At 45.2% G+C, this 21,503-nt stretch overlaps 1 protein-coding gene across 1 annotated transcript; it reads left to right on the plus strand.

Moving 5' to 3' along the window:
• Positions 1 to 15,250: 15,250 nt before the first annotated feature.
• LOC132592243 (vomeronasal type-2 receptor 26-like) lies at positions 15,251 to 15,847 on the plus strand. The gene has a single exon (XM_060275223.1). It carries the CDS (start codon positions 15,251 to 15,253, stop codon positions 15,845 to 15,847), a length of 597 nt encoding a protein of 198 aa, XP_060131206.1.
• Positions 15,848 to 21,503: the final 5,656 nt, after the last annotated feature.

The following is a 21,503-nucleotide window of genomic DNA, read 5'->3' on the forward strand; positions in this document are numbered from 1 at the left end:
TTTGTTAGGTACAGTCATACCTCGGTTTAAGTACACTTCGGTTTGAGTACTTTCAGTTTAAGTACTCAGCGAACCGCCTGGAATGGATTAGTCCACTTTCCATTACTTTCAATGGGGAAGTTCGCTTCAGGTTAAGTACAGACTTCCGGAACCAATTGTGTACATAGCTGCCAAGTCTCCCATATTCCCTGGGAAACCCCCGTTTTTCCAGCTGTTCCCAGCCGAAAAAACGGATTTTTTTGTTTCCCCCCAGTTTATTCTGGCGCGGCGGCCATTTTGGAACTGGGCGGAGCATGCTCAGAAGCGACTTTTGATGCTGCTTTGCCCAGTTACAAAATGGCTGCAGCGCAACTTCTGGTGCGGTGGCCATTTTGGAACAGGGCAGAGCAGCATCAAAAGTAGCTTCTGAGCATGCTCCGCCCAGTTCCAAAATGGTGGCAGCGCTACTTCCGGTCTGCTACTTCCGGTCCAGTCCCTTTTTTCTCAGGCTGGAACTTGGCAGCTATGATTGTGTACTTAAACCGAGGTACCACTGTATCTCAAATCAAGAGCTAACAAAAGAAAAATGGACATTATTTATGTATGCTACAACAGCGACAAGAATCTTGATTGCACAATATTGGAAGATGGAAGAAATACCATCAAAGGAACGATGGCAAGAAAAGCTAAAAGACTGGGAGAAATTATGGAAAGAAGGAACAATATTTACTGCATGCAATGCTTTGAAAGAAAATGTAATGAAAATGATGTAGAGATGGTATATCACACCAGTGAAATTAGCTAAAATGTATAATATAAGTAATAAATGTTTGAATTGTAAGGAAAAGGAAGGTACTTTTTATCATCTGTGGTGGGAATGTAAGAAATTGGAAGGATTCTGGGAAATGATTTATAATGAGATGAAAAAGATGTTGAAATATACATTTATATAAAAAAAACCAGAAGCATTTTTACTTGGTATTGTAGGCACTGACATTAATAGACAAGATTAAAAAAAATGTTTTTATATGTGACAACTGCAGCAAGAGTATTATTGGCACAGATATGGAAGCAGGAAGAACTACCGATGAAAGAGGAATGGCAGATGAAATTGATGGACTACGCAGAATTGGATAAGGTGACAGGGAGAATTCAAAACCAGAAGGACCAGAAATTCTTGAAAGATTGGAGTAAATATCAGAGTTATCTGAAAGACAATTGTAACCAACGACTACACTTGTAGGACTACAATAAGTTTTGTAAGGAGAACTACATGAAATATTGCAGAAAAGATTTATGAGAATGGATTTTAAGTTATGGACTATTAAAAGGAATAGTTAGGATAACAAATGTAAGATTAAGAGATGAGGTTTGAAAATCATTAGACGTGGTTGATGGAAGTCTCAGGCTAAAAAATAGCCAAAATGTTGTATAAGATGAGATTAGATGTTCTGCTTGGAAAATATATGTAAAAACTAATAAAAATGTATAATAAAGAGAATGACAAGCGCCGCCATTGTGAATGACAAACGGTGGCGTGTCTTTGGTAAATAAGTGCACAAAGTCGAAAATCCTTTAGTGAAACAGTAGGTATACATTTCGGTAATACTTAGGTATACAGTGGTGCCTCGCTAGACGAATTTAATTCGTTCCACGGGTCTTTTCTTATAGCGAAAAATTCGTCTAGCGAATCCCATAGGAATGCATTGAATTTTTTGAATTTTTTTTTTTGCCCATAGGAACGCATTAATTGAATGTCAATGCATTCCTATGGGAAACCGCGATTCGCTAGACGAATTTTTCATAAAACGAATTCTTCTAGCGAGGCAAGCTCCGCTCGAAAAATCCTTTCGTTAAGCGGAAATTTCGTTAAGCAGGGCATTCGTTAAGCGAGGCACCACTGTATATGTATTTTGTTTTCTAGCTTGATCAAAATTATTTATTACAGTGGTACCTCTGGTTAAGAACTTAATTCGTTCCGGAGGTCCGTTCTTAACCTGAAACTGTTCTTAACCTGAAGCACCACTTTAGCTAATGGGACGTCCCGCTGCCACTGTGCCGCCGGAGCACAATTTCTGTTCTCATCTTGAAGCAATTCTATTCCTATTCCTGGGTTAGCGGAGTTTGTAACCTGAAGCGCCTGTAACCTGAAGTGTTTGTAACCCAAGGTAACGCTGTATTTCATAACAGGTAGATAGTGAAGAGCTTAGGTGGCTTCAGAATTCAGCGCCCGGGTACCCCACACCCCTTGCACCCCCGGGTAAAGACGGCCCTGGCTGAACGTCCCTCATTTGAATCTCCCTCTTTATCCTCATCTTCTGTGTTTCTTTACTTAGTCATTCATGTTCGGCCCAGAGCTCCCCCAAGGAGCTCACGGCACCCCAAGCCCCTCCATGGGTGATCGCAACAACAACCCTGCAATGTAGACTCAGCAGAGATCAGGATATCACATTTCAAGAAGGAGATGGATGCAGACCACTGTGTCCTGGAGTCCAAACAATGCCCCCCCCCTCCGCTAAGCACGCCAGTCCCTCGGAGTGGAGTAACTCATTTCCTCTTGCCTCAAGCCACAACAATTATGTCAGTCCTCGTGGTCTGTCTTGTCGTTACCCAACTCCGCATCTGTGTATACAAAACAGCTGCCTCGTGCTAGGATGCGGTAGACTGACGTTCCTTCCCCTCTTCTCTCTCTCTTCAACCCCCAAATCGGTGCATCAGATCTCGGAGCCCTCGGCTACTTTCCTGCCTTGCTAACCTGGCGCCCTCTGCGCTACAGCTCCCGGCAATCGCAGCCAGCGCCTGCTTAGTGAAATTCCCAAGAGTTGATCGCAGGACAGATGTTGTGGAAATGACAGAATATTCTATCTGATTTTACAAATGTCGAGTTGTAACCCTGCCAAATACCTATCCATATATACAATGGATGCTTGGGTTGCGAAAGTGACCCGTGCGGGAGGCATGTTCGCAACCCACAGCACCGCATCTGCGCATGCATGGGTCGCAATTTGGCACTTCTGCGCATGTGCAAAGCGTGGTTTAGTGGTTTTGCGCATGCGCGAGCGCCGAAACCCAGGAGTAACCTGTTCCGGGACTTCTGGGTTTGGCACGGTGCGCAACCCAAAAGCACATGACCTGAAGCAGCTGTAACTCGAAGTATGGCTGTATATAGATTTCTCTGAATCTCTCCACTCTTCCCCTCCATCCCCTCCATGGGTCCTATTGTCAACGTTTTCAACTGCATATTATTTCATAATTTATATGTTGTATCTATCCATATTGCCCATAGTGTTTGTTACCTTACAAGTGTTACTGGAATCTTGCTAATGTTTCTGTCTGCTTAGCAGGGCCGGGTTGAGGTTTGATGCGGCCCTCAGCTCCTGAAGGTCATGGGGTCCTTTCTATGTCCAGCTGTCCTTCGCCAACAACAAATTGCTGCTGTTTTTTGTGTGTTGAATCTATGCTAGGTGGTCGTTTAAGGACTTAATAGGTATCCAAAGCCATTTGCACATAGCAAAACATGTATTTTATCAAAGTAATGGTTGAACTGAAATACAATTAAGAAGAAGTATATGAATAGTGAAATACAATGAAGAAGAAGTAGATTAATAGTTTAAAAATGATCATTAAGCTCTAACTTAAAATATTTTTTATTCATAACAAGCTTAATCATTACATGAAATAATAAGAGGTGTAAATATATGGTGCAAACTACTAAGAATGATAAATAGCAGAATGTAGGCACTCTATATATAGAAACCTAGACAGCATCTTAAAAAGCAGAGACATCACCTTGCCGACAAAGGTCCGTATAGTTAAAGCTATGGTTTTCCCAGTAGTGATGTATGGAAGTGAGAGCTGGACCATAAAGAAGGCTGATCGCCAAATAATTGATGCTTCTGAATTCTGGTGCTGGAGGAGACTCTTGAGAGTCCCATGGACTGCAAGAAGATCAAACCTATCCATTCTGAAGGAAATCAGCCCTGAGTGCTCACTGGACGGACAGATCCTGAAGCTGAGGCTCCAATACTTTGGCCACCTCATGAGAAGAGAAGACTCCCTGGAAAAGACCCTGATGCTGGGAAAGATGGAGGGCACTAGGAGAAGGGGACGACAGAGGACGAGATGGTTGGACAGTGTTCTCGAAGCTACGAACATGAGTTTGACCAAACTGCGGGAGGCAGTGGAAGACAGGAGTGCCTGGCGTGCTCTGGTCCATGGGGTCACGAAGAGTCGGACATGACTAAACGACTAAACAACAACAACAACAAATATATAGAAAGGAGCAGACCAGGGATATTTTAGGGAGCAGGCTAGTAGGCGGGGCCCATGACTTACATCCTTGGAGCTGACACAACACCAAACGCTGGATGTAGGTTTTATTTGTTTTTCAACTTATATTTTGGAAATGTACATCCAGTTTTTTCCCCTTTAATTTTTTTTTGGGGGGGGGCCAAGAGAGTGGGGCCCTAAACTATCATTTGATTAGCTTATACATAAATCCGGCACTGTATACAACCATACCCCAATCTTTTCCAAACCATTCATTCTGGATTAAGGGACTTTTTATGAGCTGCTTTGGTTGCCATTTTGAATTTAGGTGTTCCATTTCACATCCGCCCAAAAAAAACCACAACTTGACAACAGCGGCCCAATCCCTGCATGTGTCTGCCCTAAGAGTGACAAAAACATGTTTTTCCCCCTGCACTTCTCGCCAAATTGTGGCGAGAACCTAGAATTATGCAGATGGCGTTAATTCTTTTCTTTAAAGTTGTCACCATTCCTCTTCGTCCCCAGGGGGGGGGGGGTTCTAAATACCAATAATAAAGAAAATGAAAAACGCAATAAGGAATGCCTGCGATTAAAAACAAATAATAATCTTCCGTGCTTTTCCTGGCGGTGCTGAGATGGGTGTGTTTATCCTATTATCTGAAACCCCTGCTGAAATGGGGCGGTTCGGAAATCGGGTTCTGCAAAAGTGCCATTGCTTTTGGAGGGATAATATTTTCTTGGCTGCAGAGGATGTGGTTGCTGTTTTTGTGTTGGCTGTTGCCGCAGGACAGCTGCGGGCTGCTGGCGATTGGAAGACTATTCATCAGACCTCTGCGACTCCAGGAGGACTACTATAGCCCAGGTGATCTCATGGTCGGTGGGAATTTGCCTCTCTTCAGAGCTCTAGTCAGAAAGCTGTCCTTTACACAGTATTTCAGAGAAGGGGACCTTCCCCATTTCATGTAAGTTCTCGGAGAGGCAGAAATTGGCATTTTTAAAAAAAGTGCTTTATGTTGTTGTTTAGTCGTTTAGTCGTGTCCGACTCTTTGTGACCCCATGGACCAGAGCACGCCAGGCACTCCTGTCTTGCACTGCCTCCCGCAGTTTGGTCAGACTCATGTTGGTAGCTTCGAGAACACTGTCCATCCATCTCGTCCTCTTTCGTCCCCTTCTCCTTGTGCCCTCCATCTTTCCCAACCTCAGGGTCTTTTCCAGAATAACCTTTATATACAATTTTTATTAAATTTCCTGTGTTATAATTCAAAGGACTCCTTAAGATATCAATGACTTCCCTTCTTCTCTTTCCATGGTTCATTTTACATATTTTACAAAAACAACAATATTCAGTATTCCATTGTGGCATCCATCAAAACTTATTCACACGGTTGAATTTATCTTCATGCTGCCAGCGTCTTCAGCTGTACACAATTATCCCCAAACAGAAAGGACTCTGGGTTTTTTTTGGGGGGGGGAAATAACTTTGCATCTGGACGCGGGTGGCGCTGTGGGTTAAACCACAGAGCCTAGGGCTTGCCGATCAGAAGGTCGGCGGTTTGAATCCCCGCAACGGACGGGGTGAGCTCCCGTCGCTTGGTCCATGCTCCTGCCAACCTAGCAGTTCGAAAGCACGTCAAAGTGCAAGTAGATAAATAGGTACCGCTCCAGCGGGAAGGTAAACAGTGTTTCCGTGCACTGCTCTGGTTCAACAGAAGCGGCTTAGTCATGCTGGCCACATGACCTGGAAGCTGTACGCCGGCTCCCTCGGCCAGTAAAGCGAGATGAATGCCGCAACCCCAGAGTCGTCCGCGACTGGACCGAATGGTTAGGGGTCCTTCTTAACTTACTTTGTAACTGAGACGAATTAGTCCCTTTTTCAGAGTTTCTAAGCAGAAGTTCATCTTTTTATGATACAGGAAATAATAATTATTTTTTTAAAGTTAAACCCCTATTATACACATAAATACACTCAGCACTCTTACTAGCTTCTACCCAAGAGCGATTTTGGTTTTGAATGCAACGAAAGGCAGTCTGTGAGGGAGGGTCTGTATTCAGCCATGGGGCATCAGAGTTTTAGGGGGTAAATCAGAAGGGGTATTAGAGGTTTTTCTAGGGGGTAATTATGCTGATGGTGGTGTAAGTTTGATGTGGATGTTCAGTTTCGTTGTTCTGCATGGGACAATAACAATAAAGATTATTGTATCGTATTGTACTCCTCTCGTTGTAGCCCTGTGCCCAAAAACTACCAGTATATTCTGGCATTGGGTTTCGCCATCCAGGAACTCAACAAGGACTTGATGCTTCTACCCAATGTCACTCTGGGCTTCCGTATCTACCAGGAAAGCAGTTTTGCAAACAAGCCCACGGAGGCCAGCCTTGCTCTGATCTCCACGCGGAGACAAATGGTCCCAAACTACAGCTGTGACAAGCAGGACAACCTGCTCTCCGTCCTTGGGAGCCTCGACTCCAAGACATCGAGACAGATGGCGTCAATTTTGAGCGCCTTCAAGATCCCACAGGTAAGAAGAGAAACTGGCCAGGGTTCCAGATTCCTTTGACGCAGGGATACAAAACCCATGCTCTGCAAAACAGTTCCAGGGTGTGTGTGGGCCACCTTTTCTACGGGATTGTCAAAGGGGGTCACGACCGCAAGGAATTCTCCAGATAATAAAAATAGTAAAGAGCCGTTCGGCAGTGGAACGGTCTCCCTCCTTGGGAGGTGGTGGAGGTTTTCAAGCAGAGGTTGGATGGCCATCTGTCGTGGATGCTTTAGCTGAGATTCCTGCATTGCAGGGGGTCAGACTGGATGACCCTCGGGGTCCCTTCCAACTCTACAATTCTATGATTATACAAATAACATACGAAATACAAATACAGGGGGAGAGTTCAGCTGATTTGAACAGGTTGTCATGGAAGGATTATGGAGGGTGTGTGTGTGTGAATCTTCCTTGCATTCCTTGACTGCTCCTCATGTTAGCTCTGTCCCACCTCCCACTTCTCCTGAATTCCAGAGGAACAAATACAAATTTCCAAATCTTATTTCAGAACCAGGGAGTTCAGTGTGATACACAACTTTTAGCCGTTTTGGTTCATTGACATCTTCTTCCCCACCTACTTTGCACTGTTGATGTATTGATCAAACATGGCTTTTTGCAGGCCATCTTTGGTCAATAGATCGTAGGGTGGTTCGTATTAAAACCAGGAAATGTAGCCACTAACATTCAGCAAAGCTCCAGAGGAAATTCATCAACAGCGTCTGCAGCTGCAGACCAGCTCACGTTAATAAAAAGGCTGGTTTGCCCAGGGTCAAGAGAAAATAAATGTATATTTGCTGTGGAAAGACCCCAGTGGCTTTGATGGGCACACATCCTGAGATTGGAGTTTTCCCAACTGGGGTCACGGCCCTATTTCCATGATATATTCTGTGCCCAGGGCAGCTGTCTCCCAGCTCCATCTGGTATGCAGGATGAGACCCTCCCTGCCCGCAGACTGTCTCACCAGTCTGGTCCATGCTCTGGTTATCTCCCGCTTGGACTACTGCAATGCGCTCTCCATGGGGCTACCTTTGAAGGTGACTCGGAAACTGCAACTAATCCAGATTGTGGCAGCTAGACTGGGGATTGGGAGCGGCCGCTGGGACCATAGAACACTGGTCCTGAAAGACCTACACTGGCTCTCAGTATGTTTCCCGGCACAATTAAAAACGTTGGTGCTGACCTTAAAAGCCCTAAACAGCCCAGTATCCCTGAAGGAGCATCTCCACCCCGGACCCCGGGGTTCACTTCCCGAGGGCCTTCTGGCGGTTCCCTCCCTGCAAGAAGCGAGGTTACAGGGAACCAGGCAGAGGGCCTTCTCGGTGGTGGCGCCCTCTCTGTGGAACACACTCCTACACTCCTATCAGATGTCAAGGAAATAAACAATTATCTGACTTTTAGAAAACATCTGAAGGCAGCCCTGTTTAGGGAAACTTTTAATGTTTGATGAGCTATTGTATTTTAATATTTTGCTGGAAGCCACTCAGAGTGGCTGGGGAGACGCAGCCAGATGGGTGGGGTATAAATAATAATAATAATAATAATAATAATAATAATAATAATAATTTATTATTTATACCCCGCCCATCTGGCCAGGTTCCCCCAGCCACTCTGGGCGGCTTCCAACAAAACATTAAAATACAGAAATCCATCAAACATTAAAAGCTTCCCTAAACAGGGCTGCCTTAAGATGCCTTCTAAAGGACTGGTAATTGTTATTCTCTTTGACCTCTGGTGGGAGGGCATTCCACAGAGTGGGTGCCACTACCGAGAAGGCCCTCTGCCTGGTTCCCTGTAACTTGACTTCTCGTAGCGAGGGAACCGCCAGAAGACCCTCGGCGCTGGACCTCAATGTCCGGGCAGAATGATGGGGGAGGAGACGCTCCTTCAGGTATACTGGACCGAGGCAGTTTAGGGCTTTCAAGGTCAGCACCAACACTGTGAATTGTGCTCAGAAACGTACTGGGAGCCAATGAAGGTCTTTCAAGATCGGTGTTATGTGGTCTCGGCGGCCACTCCCAGTCCCCAGTCTAGCTGCCGCATTCTGGATTAATTGCAGTTTCCGGGTCACCTTCAAAGGTAGCCCCATGATGATGATGATGATGATGATGATGGGGGTGGCGATATAAGGAATTTTCACTGGTAGGACCCCACGGAGAACATCTCCTGCTTACCTTAAAGGCTGAAGCAGAAGATGCAGAGATCTTCATGGGACTGCATGCATGGTCCCATCGAGCTGAGTAGAAGGATTGCTGCAAATAATAGTAGTAAATAATAATATGGAGGAGGGAGAAAGATTGTTTTCTGCTGCTCCAGAGAAGGGGACACGGAACAATGGATTCAAACTTCAAGAAAGAAGATTCCACCTCAACATTAGGAAGAACTTCCTGACAGTAAGAGCTGTTCGGCAGTGGAATTTGCTGCCAAGGAGTGTGGTGGAGTCTCCTTCTTTGGAGGTCTTTAAGCAGAGGCTTGACAGGCATATGTCAAGAATGCTTTGATGGTGTTTCCTGCTTGGCAGGGGGTTGGACTGGATGGCCCTTGTGGTCTCTTCCAACTCTAGGATTCTATGATTCTAGTCAGAGGAATGGTAGCATTATGGAGGAAGCAAAGAAGGCACTGCAGAGCTTCAAAACTGCATGTTAAAAAAATTAAGCCATTCCTTCTTTCAGCTCGGCTATGGCTCATCCAAACTGGAATTCGCATCTCCTTCCTTCTATCGCATCGACCCCAACGAGATCCTTCAGTTCAAGGGTTTAGTCTCACTATTCCTGCATTTCCGCTGGAATTGGGTGGGACTCATCACTTCGGAGGATGACGGCGGTGAAATTTTCATCCGGACTTTGGCGCCGCTCCTCGCCCGAAACGACATCTGCATGGCGTTTGCGGAAAAGGCTGTCCCAGAAACCAACGTCATTTTGGGGCATTTGAAACGATGGGCGAAACAAGTTTCAAATGTTTACAAAAGTGAGGCTCGGGTGGTGGTTTTCTTTGTAGATGCCAATTCCATCAGATATTTAATGGGGCCCATCACCCAATTGCAAAAAAACAAGGGGACCTCAGTTGGGAAAGTTTGGGTCCTGACCTCCCGGTGGGATTTTGCTGCTGTGAGTTACTCCAGAACGTTGAAGCATCTAAAACATTTCCACGGGGCCATTTCCTTCAAAATCCACACGAAAAAAGTGCCTGGATTCGTCGAATTTCTCTCCGCTTTAGATCCATATCGGTCTCCGGAAGACGTCTTTCTCCGTGGCTGGTGGAAAATGACATTTGGCTGTGAATTTCTAAAACCAGGCCAAAACGTTTCGAAGAACCAGCGGAACTGTACAGGGCAGGAAAAGCCGGAGGATCTCCCAGCCTTTGTGTTTTCGACAGAGATGACGGACTACAGTTACAGCATCTACAATGCTGTCTATTCTGTGGCCCACACATTGCATGATGCCATGTATTCAACCGGATCCAAAAGAGGTGACAAGAGACTTCTGAATCTCCAGCCTTGGCAGGTAATGTCTCCACGGAACCAAGTACAGGTGTGTTCCCCACTTCCATACGATCGACTCGCACGCAACTGCATGCCCATGTGGCGCCAGTTCGAAACTGGGAATGGCAAGAGAGAGTTGGGGAGTTGGCTCATGAGAAGACCCTCCCTGGAGTCCTGAGAAGATGTCAACGAGGGTCAAGGGAAGTCCCAAAGAGCCCAGAGTTGCCATGGGGCTTTTAAAAAAAGGCTGCTCAGCCTCCCCACCCCGACCACATCTCTGTGTGAGCTGAGGGGGTTAACAGCTCAGCAGTCGTCCTGTATCACGGGGCCTGTTCTCATATAAACAGGAAGTACCTGTGACGTGTCATGTAAACAGGAAACAGGACCTGTATGTGTACTGTTGTAAACTTTCTGTCATATATGGGATTGTATGTTTGTTTCTTCCGTTCGTGTCGCAGTTTCCAGCCGAGATGGACCTGAACTCCCCCGGCTGGAGTTAGCCTTAATAAATCTTCTTTGTTTTAATGAACAAGGAGACGACGCGAGTTATTTTTCACAGGCACGAAGAGGCACAGAAAGCTAGATGAAAGTTTCCGCTGCTACAGACTGTTACCTGAACTCAGGAGGAAAAGTTTCTAGGCGTTTAGAAACAAGGCTTGACATTCGTGACGGAAGTGTAGTGGGCAAGGAGTTTTTGCAAGTGTCTAGAACACAGCCAAAGTTGTCGTAGGCAGATCGGTTTCTCTGCTATCCTTCTGCCTCACAAGGTTGTGTTTATTGATGTTTCCCAATTGGATAATTGGACAACATTCTACACTCTGAGCTCCACTTGAATTCGACCCACAGCAATCTTTTCTCTTTAAGAAAACAGAGGGCAGGCCCAAAGTTGTCTCACAATGTTGTTGTTGTTGTTGTTGAGTCGTTTAGTCGTGTCCGACTCTTCATGACCCTATGGACAGGGCACGCCAGGCACTCCTTGTCTTCCACAGTTTGGTCAAACTCATGTTCGTAGCTTCGAGAACACTGTCCAACCATCTCATCCTCTGTCGTCCCCTTCTCCTTGTGTCCTCCATCTTTCCCAACATCAGGGTCTTTTCCAGGGAGTCTTCTCTTCTCATGAGGTGGCCAAAGTCTTGGAGCCTCAGCTTCAGGATCTGTCCTTCCAGTGAGCACTCGGGGCTGATTTCCTTCAGAATGGATAGGTTTGATCTTCTTGCAGTCCATGGGACTCTCAAGAGTCTCCTCCAGCACCATAATTCAAAAGCATCAATTCTTCGGCGATCAGCCTTCTTTATGGTCCAGCTCTCACTTCCATACATCACTACTGGGAAAACCATAGCTTTAACTATACGGACCTTTGTCGGCAAAGTGATGTCTCTGCTTTTTAAGATGCTGTCTAGGTTTGTCATTGCTTTTCTCCCAAGAAGCAGGCGTCTTTTAATTTCGTGACTGCTGTCACCATCTGCAGTGATCAAGGAGCCCAAGAAAGTGAAATCTCTCACTGCCTCCATTTCTTCCCCTTCTATTTGCCAGGAGGTGATGGGACCAGTGGCCATGATCTTGGTTTTTTTGATGTTGAGCTTCAGACCATATTTTGCGCTCTCCTCTTTCACCCGCATTAAAAGGTTCTTTAATTCCTCCTCACTTTCTGCCATCAAGGTTGTGTCATCTGCATGTCTCACAATACGTCACCGCAAGTCTCCAGACCCGTTTCACAACCGCAACTTGCCAAACCTATTTCATTTCATTTCTTATTAAATTTCCAAAAGTTCTTCGTAAAAACTCCAATACGTATTTTAAACACATTATTTTATATTATCAACTTCCCACATTTTCCATGTTTTTCTCATCTCTCCCCCCCCTTTGCCGAACCCTGTCTTCCCTATTTTTTTGAAACACAGTCGTAACGCAATCATCTTTAATTGTTCTGTTGCTCATAGTTCAACACCTGCTCACGGATTCTTCATGCCGTGGTATTTCTTCAAATAATCCGAAAAAATGCTTCTATTGTTCAAAAAAGAAGTAGAAGCAAAACACCAATGTTAGCTTTGTTGATTCAACATAGTCCATAACTTTGTTGATCCATTCTTCTCTACTGGAAACTTCTTCCTTCTTCCTTTTCTGAGCATAAAGAATACTAGCCCCTGTAGTTATATACATAAACAACTTTACCATCTTTTTTGGAATTTCTATCCCTGTAATCCTTAGAAGAAAAGCTTCAGGGTGGGTTGTTGCTGTTTATATACTCGGTTTAAACATCTTTTTTTAATCTCATCATATATCATTTTCCCAAATACCCTCACTTTTCTACAAGTCCACCACATATGGAAAAAAAAACCCACCTGTTTGCACTTCCAGCGGTTATTAGAAACCTTCTTATACGTCTTAGATAATTTATCAGGCGTTACAAATACTATCACATCTCTTTAATTTCAGATGCTGGCCTCTTTGAGGAAGATTCGGTTTAACAACACTGCTGGGGAGGAGATCTATTTTACGGAACATGACAAGAGACGGGCAGCCTATGATATTCTGAATGCCGTCTTCTTCCCAAACGAATCGTGGGCTGAAGTAAAAGTTGGAGGCCTGGATCCTGGCGCACCTCCGGGAGAGGACTTCAGCATTAACCCAGATGCAATCGTGTGGGTCACCCAGGTGCAGACAATCGGAATACTCTATATTCATGTCCAATTCTTAGGTTGGAGCAGACAGAAGACAACCTAGACAAGAGCATGGCAACTTGCGGAGGGTTTCACGCTATCGAACCCCTTACTTGAAAAATTGCTGCCAAAGCCTTTGACAATTTAACAGCATCCTTTGCCGAATCAAACCAATGCCTTTATTTAGTTGACTTCTTTTTCTTTCTGGTTCGCCAGAAGCGGCTTAGTTCCTGCTTGGCAGGGGGTTGGACTGGATGGCCCTTGTGGTCTCTTCCAACTCTATGATTCTATGACCTGGAAGCTATACACCGGCTCTCTCGGCCAGTAAAGCGAGATGAGCGCCGCAACCCCAGAGTCGTCCGTGACTCTGGGGTCCCTTTACTTTTACCTACCGGTATTACTTCCCTTGATCTGGACACTAGACTTCTGTTGATGCAGCCTAGAATTGCAATAGCTGTTTTGGCTAGCTGGTTTTATGATATGTAATGAAATGGCTTCTGAACGATGTATGTTAAAATTATTAATTTGTATTGTATTGATTGTATTCATTGTTTAGTTCTGTCCAGAGCTATGTGCATAGATGACACTATACAAAATATTATTATTAATATTAATAGATCTGGGTTTCTGTTTTTGTGGAGCCGAATAACCTACCAAAATGTTTCACTCACCCCACAAGTTGTCTACCCGTTATCAGCAAGAAGGAAGTTCTTCGAAGTAGCAAGTGAGAAACGTTCATCTCGTGCGGAGAAAAATCCAGCAATGTTGTTATTATTTTTTCCATTTTAGAAGACCCCATTCTCCAGGTGTGTAGAAAGTTGCCCTCCGGGACAGAGCAGAAAAGTTCCAGAGGGGAAGCCGGTTTGCTGCTATGAATGTGTTGCTTGCCCGGAAGGGACCTTCTCTAACCAGACAGGTAGGTACAACTTAGACACCCAAATTAAAGCGCAGAAGTGGTTTAGACAAGAGTGGCTTGGAGAGAGACATAATAATAATAATAATAATAATAATAATAATAATAATAATAATAATAATAATTTATACCCAGCCCATCTGGCTGGGTTTCCCCAGCCACTCTGGGAGGCTTCCAACAGAATATTAAAATACAATAATCTATTAAACATTAAAAGCTTCTCTAAACAGGGCTGCCTTCAGATGTCTTCTAAAAGTCTGGTAGTTGTTTTTCTCTTTGACATCTGGTGGGAGGGCGTTCCACAGGGCGGGTGCCACTACCGAGAAGGCCCTCTGCCTGGTTGCCTGTAACCTCGCTTCTCACAGGGAGGGAACCGCCAGAAGGCCCTTGGAGCTGTACCTCAATGGGGGTGGAGATGTTCCTTCAGATATTCTGGGACGAGGCCGTTTCGGGCTCTCAAGGTCAGCACCAACCCTTTGAATTGTGCTCAGAAACATCCTGGGAACCAATGTAGGTATTTCAAGATCAGTGTTACATGGTCTCGGCGGCCACTCCCAGTTACCATTCCAGCTGGCGCATTCTGGATTAGTTGTAGTTTCCGGGTCACCTTCAAAGGTAGCCCCACATAGAGCGCATTGCAGTAGTCCAAGCGAGAGATAACTAGAGCATGCACCACTCTGGCGAGACAGTCTGCGGGCAGGGAGGGTCTCATCCTGCGTACCAGATGGAGCTGGCAGACAGCTGCCCTGGACACAGAATTGACCTGTGCCTCCATGGACAGCTGTGAGTCCAGAATGACTCCCAGGCTGCGCACCTGGTCCTTCAGGGGCACAGTTGCCCCGTTCAGAACTAGGGGGTCCTCCACACCTGCCCGCCTCCTGCCCCCACAAACAGTCTTTCTGTCTTGTCAGGATTCAACCTCAATCTGTTAGCCGCCATCCATCCTCCAACCTGGGGTGAGGGGAAGGGGAATAGTTTCTGGTGAATTTAAAGAGAGAAGTTTTCCAGAAACGTTTGGATAAACGACGCCATCTCAGTGGGTTAACAACACAAAAGGAAACTTCATCGCATGTGTGAAGTATCTCCGTTCTGTTTCTTGGTACCAGACGCAGCTCACTGCACCCCGTGCCCCGAAGATCAATACCCCAACAAGAACCAAGAGCAGTGCATTTCCAAGAAGACCAACTTCCTCTCATACCAAGATAGTCTTGGAAAGGTTTTAACTTCTCTGGCCCTCCTCCTCTTCCTCATAACCTCCCTAGTGCTGGCGATCTTCATCCAACAACGCGATACGCCCATTGTCAAAGCCAACAACCGAGACCTCACCTACACCCTCCTTGCCTCCCTCCTGCTCTGCTTCCTCTGCTCCTTCCTCTTCATCGGCCGGCCCAAGAAGACCATTTGTCTTCTCCGGCAAATGACTTTCGGCACTGTTTTCTCCGTCACCGTTTCTTCCGTACTGGCAAAAACCGTCACGGTTGTTCTGGCCTTCGTGGCCACCCACCCAGGAAACAGAGCGAGAAACGTTTCACGGAGGCAACTGGCGAACTCCATCGTGGTGGCCTGCCCATTGATCCAAGCCGTTCTCTGCGCCATCTGGCTTATGAACTCTCCTCCGTTCCCACAGCTGGACTTCCATTCCACGCCTGGAAAGGTTGTAGCGGAATGCAACGAAGGTTCGGCCGCCATGTTTTACACCGTCCTGAGTTACCTGGGTTTCCTGGCCCTCGCCAGCTTCATGGTGGCTTTCCAAGCTAGGAAATTGCCGGATAGTTTCAACGAAGCCAAGTTCATCACCTTCAGCATGCTGGTCTTTTGCAGTGTCTGGGTCTCCTTTGTCCCAACTTACCTGAGCACCAAGGGGAAGTTCATGGTGGCTGTGGAGATCTTCTCCATCTTGGCCTCCGGCGCTGGTCTCCTGGCTTGCGTTTTCTTCCCCAAATGTTACATTATTCTCCTGAGGCCAAGTCTCAACAGCAAAGATCATCTAGTTAGGAAAAGAAAAGTAAGATAATTTAACAGAATTTTTAAGTTAAATTATTCTGTTGTTGTTTAGTCATTTAGTCGTGTCCGACTCTTGGTGACCCCATGGACCAGAGCACGCCAGGCACTCCTGTCTTCCTCTGCCTCCCGCAGTTTGGTCAAACTCATGTTCGTAGCTTCGAGGACACTGTCCAACCATCTCGTCCTCTGTTGTCCCCTTCTCCTAGTGCCATCAATCTTTCCCAACATCAGGGTTTTTTCCAGGGAGTCTTCTCATGAGGTCTTGGAGCCTCAGCTTCAGGATCCGTCCTTCCAGTGAGCACTCAGGGCTGATTTCCTTCAGAATGGAGAGGTTTGATCTTCTTGCAGTCCATGGGACTCTCAAGAGTCTCCTCCAGCACCATAATTCAAAAGCATCCATTCTTTGGCGATCAGCCTTCAGCCTGATTATTCTGTACAGTAAATAAATAAATTCTATTCTATACCTGTTTCTCCCCCCCCCCCTGACTATTGTTCTGTTGTTTATTAGCATTGTGGTTTTATTTGAGTTGAGAGGAGCTTGATCAAGCTATTGCTGCTATTTGAATTTCAAATTCAATGGCTAATTTAATATGTGTGTGGGGGGGCTATTGGGTTGTTGTTGTTTTGATAATGTATTCTGAGGTTTTATATTCTGATTTTATCTTGTGAACCACGCTGAGACCTCTGGGTATAGGGTGGTATTTCAATTCAATACAAAAATAAAAATAAAAATAAGGTTTTCTGGTGTTTCTCTGCTCCCCCTTTGATTGTAAATTACTTCGAATGTACCGGTATCAATAAAATATAGAACATAGGGGGAAAGTTAAGATAGGGTGGTCATTTAATATTTACAATAGGGACCCAGGTGGCGCTGTGGTTAAACCACTGAGCCTAGGGCTTGCTGATCAGAAGGTCGGCGGTTCGAATCCCTGTGACGGGGTGAGCTCCCGTTGCTTGGTCCCAGCTCCTGCCAACCTAGCAGTTCGAAAGCACGTCAAAATGCAAGTAGATAAATAGGAACCGCTACAGCGGGAAGGTAAACGGTGTTTCCATGTGCTGCTCTGGTTTGCCAGAAGCAGCTTTGTCACGCTGGCCACATGACCTGGAAGCTGTACGCCGGCTCCCTCGGCCAATAATGCGAGATGAGCGCGCAACCCCAGAGTCGGTCACGACTGGACCTAATGGTCAGGGGTCCCTTTACCTTTACCTTAATATTTACAGCTATATATTCTGTCTCAAAAAAACCTAGCAGAAAAAAGATCTAGGCACATATTTCCACATTTTGCAAAATGTTCCTTCTCCCTCCCTAATCATTCAGTTTGTTTGGGGGGGGGACTGAAGAGCTGAGAAAGGCCATCTTTTTATCAACTTTGTGGTGCTTCAGATGTGGGAAACTAGGAAAACAAAAGCAGCAACAATAGGGGAACCTTGGACAAACTTCAAGATCAAAGTGTGGGAAACTAATTTCTGGAAGCATTGTATTAAATTTGTTTTAATCTGTGGCTGATTTGGTAAAATTTGGAAAATCAATAAAAAGGATTTGGCAAAAAATATGTATTATTGTTTGCTGATATCATACGCACCCCCCTACAACATTTCTCTGATGAAAATAGGGACGTCCTATTCCATCCCCTCCAACATTTCTCCCATGAAAAGAGGGACGTCCTATTCCATCCCCTCCAACGTTTCTCCCATGAAAAGAGGGACGTCCTATTCCATCCCCTCCAACATTTCTCCCATGAAAAGAAGGACGTCCTATTCCATCCCCTCCAACATTTCTCCCATGAAAAGAGGGACGTCCTATTCCATCCCCTCCAACGTTTCTCCCATGAAAAGAGGGACGTCCTATTCCATCCCCTCCAACATTTTTCCTGTCAAAATTGGGACGTCCTATTCCATCCCTCCAACGTTTCCCCCATGAAAATAGGGACGTCCTATTCCATCCCCTCCAATGTTTCTCCCTTTAAAATAGGGACGCCCTATTCCATCCCCTCCAACATTTCTCCCTTTAAAATTGGGACGCCCTATTCCATCCCCTCCAACGTTTCTCCCTTTAAAATAGGGACGCCCTATTCCATCCCCTCCAACGTTTCTCCCTTTAAAATAGGGACACCCTATTCCATCCCCTCCAACGTTTCTCCCTTTAAAATAGGGACGCCCTATTCCGTCCCCTCCAACGTTTCTCCCTTTAAAATAGGGACGCCCTATTCCATCCCCTCCAACATTTCTCCCATGAAAATCGGGACGTCCTCTTCCATCCCCTCCAAGGTTTCTCCCATGAAAAGAGGGACATCCTATTCCATCCCCTCCAACGTTTCTCCCATGAAAATAGGGACGTCCTATTCCATCCCCTCCAACGTTTCTCCCATGAAAATAGGGATGTCGTATTCCATCCCCTCCAACGTTTCGCCCTTTAAAATAGGGACGCCCTATTCCATCCCCTCCAACGGTTCTCCCATGAAAATAGGGACATCCTATTCTACACCAGAAAGCTTTTCCTGTGTTTGATCTCCTGCACACATAGATGTCAGATACACATCAGTCAGCTTGATCCAATGACAACCTGTCTGCCGAAACTACCTCGCAGGAATGTTGTAGAGAAAAAATGTGCGAGGGAAGGAACTGTGTCCAGTGGCAACGGAATCCCAGGTGTTTTCTAGATAGATTAATGTTTGCCCGTCACTTGTGGGATCGGTAGACGAAGAGAGGAGTTTGTGACATCCATGATTCCAGAGAGGGACCTGTTTCGATGGTTGGTGCTCTCTTTGTTTGGTCTGGCCAAGAAGGCTGGAAGTAGAGAAAGCCTCTTCCCAGTCCTGGATTTCGTCAGGGCTTGATCTGGATCAGAAGATTGGGGAATGCAATTGCAGGAAGATCAGTTCCTAACAGAAGAGAAGGGGAATATTTTCCCTCCCTGCTTCCAGCTTTTCCAGAAGCAGAGAGACAGGCGAAGCTGCACAGTTCAGAGAGGAGCTACCCAGCTTCTTATTATTATTATTATTATTATTATTATTATTATTATTATTATTATACCCCATCCATCTGGCTGGGTTTCCCCAGCCACTCTGGATGGCTCCCAACAGAATACTAAAAACAGAATAAAACTGCAAAACTTCCCCATGCAGCGCTGACTTCAGATGTCTTCTCAAAGTTGGATAGTTGTCGATTTCCTTGACATCTGGTGGGAGGGAGTTCCACAGGGTTGGCACCACCACCGAGAAGGCCCTCTGCCTTGTTCCCTGCAACCTCACTTCTTGCACGGAGGGAACCGCCAGAAGGCCCTCGGGAGAGGGACTCCGGTGTCCGGGGTGGAGATGCTCCTTCAGGTCTACTGAGCCGAGGCCGTTTAGGGCTTTCAAGGTCCACATCAACACTTTGAATTGTGCTTGGAAACATCCTGGGAGCCAATGGAGGTCTTTCAGGACCGGTGTTATATGGTCTCAACGGCCGCTCCCAGTCACCAGTCTAGCTGCCGCATTCCGGATTAGTTGCAGTTTCCGGGTCTCCTTCAAAGGGAGCCCCAAGCAGAGCGTAAGTTTGCTTTACCACCTGCTAACAGGAACAAATTTCATTTGAATGAGCACATTGTCCCTTGTTATTCTTCCACCAGATTAAAAATGGGCTCACATACCTCCCTTTTCAAATCTGAAATAAGCATCTGGTGATATCGGTGCACATCTGGCGATGTTGAAACAGCTAGTAGATTCTGTTACAAAATACAAATTTGTTATCTGGAAACCGGTTAAGAAATTCTTGGGTTTGTGGTAACGCGTCAGCATCTGAAGCATGATTTTATCAAGACTTTTCATAGAATCATAGAGTTGGAAGGGACCTCAAGGGTCATCTAGTCCAACCCCCTGCGTTGAAGGAATCTTAGCTAAAGCATCCCTGACAGATGGCCATCCAACCCCAAGGAAGGAGAGTCAGCCTAGCTTTAGACAAGGCACAACACAATTTATTGTTTTCATAGAATCATAGAATCGTAGAGTTGGAAGAGACCACAAGGGCCATCCACTCCAACCCCCTGCCAAGGAGGAAACACCATCAAAGCATTCTTGACGTATGCCTGTCAAGCCTCTGCTTAAAGACCTCCAAAGAAGGAGACTCCACCACACTCCTTGGCAGCAAATTCCACTGCCGAACAGCTCTTATTGTCAGGAAGTTCTTCCTGATGTTTAGTTGGACTCTCCTTTCTTGTCACTTGAAGCCATGGGTTCGAGTCCTGCCCTCCGGAGCAGGAGAAAAGAGGCTTGCTCCCTCTTCCCTTTGAGATATCGGAAGATGTCTTATCGCAGCTCCTTCAACTGTTCCTCATCAGGCTTGGTTTCCAGAACCTTCCTCCTCTTAAATTATGTTGCTCACAATGAGACACAGTCTTCCAGGTGTGGTCTTGGGGTGGAAAAAGAAGTTAGCCTAGATCCCAATGTCTCTGTTCTCAGCCTGCATCAGGAAGAATACACTATTAGCTGGTCAGATGTAAAGCAGGCAAAGAACGAACAGAGTAGTGGAGGTCTTCGTCTTCTTCTTTAAATTTTATTTATGCTTTTCAAGTTTATACATTTCACCTATTTTACAATCATTTTAACATTTCAAAATTTAACTTCCTTCCCCCTCTTTCTGCGGTTCTTTACATTTATTTTTAATATGTTCTGCAAATCCAAATTAACTTAATCAGCTCATTTCTTCATCTACTTTAAATATAGACTCTTACAAAACTGCAGGTTATTACAAAATTCCTTTGCAAAATTCAGAAATGTGTGAATTTCTAAAGAAGTCTGTGGTTTGGTTTGTGTATTGTTTTGGAAAGTGCAAATCAGGCAGGTTCATGTTCGTATTAGTGAAAATTAAAATGAATTCCATTCTGCAATATTGCTTTGCAAAAAAAATAGAGCACATTGAGAAATCTTTTGACTAAAAGTGCCAATGAATTCTCAGATGTACGTTGTTATAAAATACGGAGAATTGTAAAAATGAGAAGCAGATACAGGTGAAACTCGAAAAATTAGAATATCGTCGAAAAGTGCATCTATTTCAGTATTGCAATTTATTATTATTTATTTTTCTTTTTAATTTTTACAAATGCTTTCTTTTGGAAATCCCACAGTAATTAAACATGTAGTTACAATAATACAAAAATAAACATCGCTATGACATTTCATTAATTACATTCCATTTATAATTGACCCGCCCAACGACAAATAATTACAATTACAACAAATAAAGGCTTGACATATTCTGCTTTGCATGTCATGCATCTATCTCATATATTGGTTACACCTTTTAAATTGCATTGTAGAGAGAGGTTTGCCAATTGTATTATTGAGCTAAATCTGATCATATAGTTGCATTGTATAATTCTGATTGTATGGCATAGCCCCCCCCCATATCCCTGGGATGGCTTGCTTAAAATGCTTTTTCTTTGCCTCTCTCTGTGTAATGTAAGCAAAAGGAACAGGATGCCCAGCTTGCTATCAAGGCCGGATGGCTGGCCTTGTCTAACGCTATCAGTCTGACGCACAGAACAGTCAGGGACTCAAGCCCCCCACTCAAGGCTGCTTGAGGATGCTACCGGGGTAGCATGAGTCAGCATGTGTTTATGAGAAGGACAGGATACAGATTTTCCTTATATGGATTTGTAACCCATGACCCCCTTGCGTGCGCACTCT

This window comes from Zootoca vivipara, chromosome 6 (genome assembly GCF_963506605.1).
Source record: "Zootoca vivipara chromosome 6, rZooViv1.1, whole genome shotgun sequence".
NCBI classification, from domain to species: domain Eukaryota; kingdom Metazoa; phylum Chordata; class Lepidosauria; order Squamata; family Lacertidae; genus Zootoca; species Zootoca vivipara.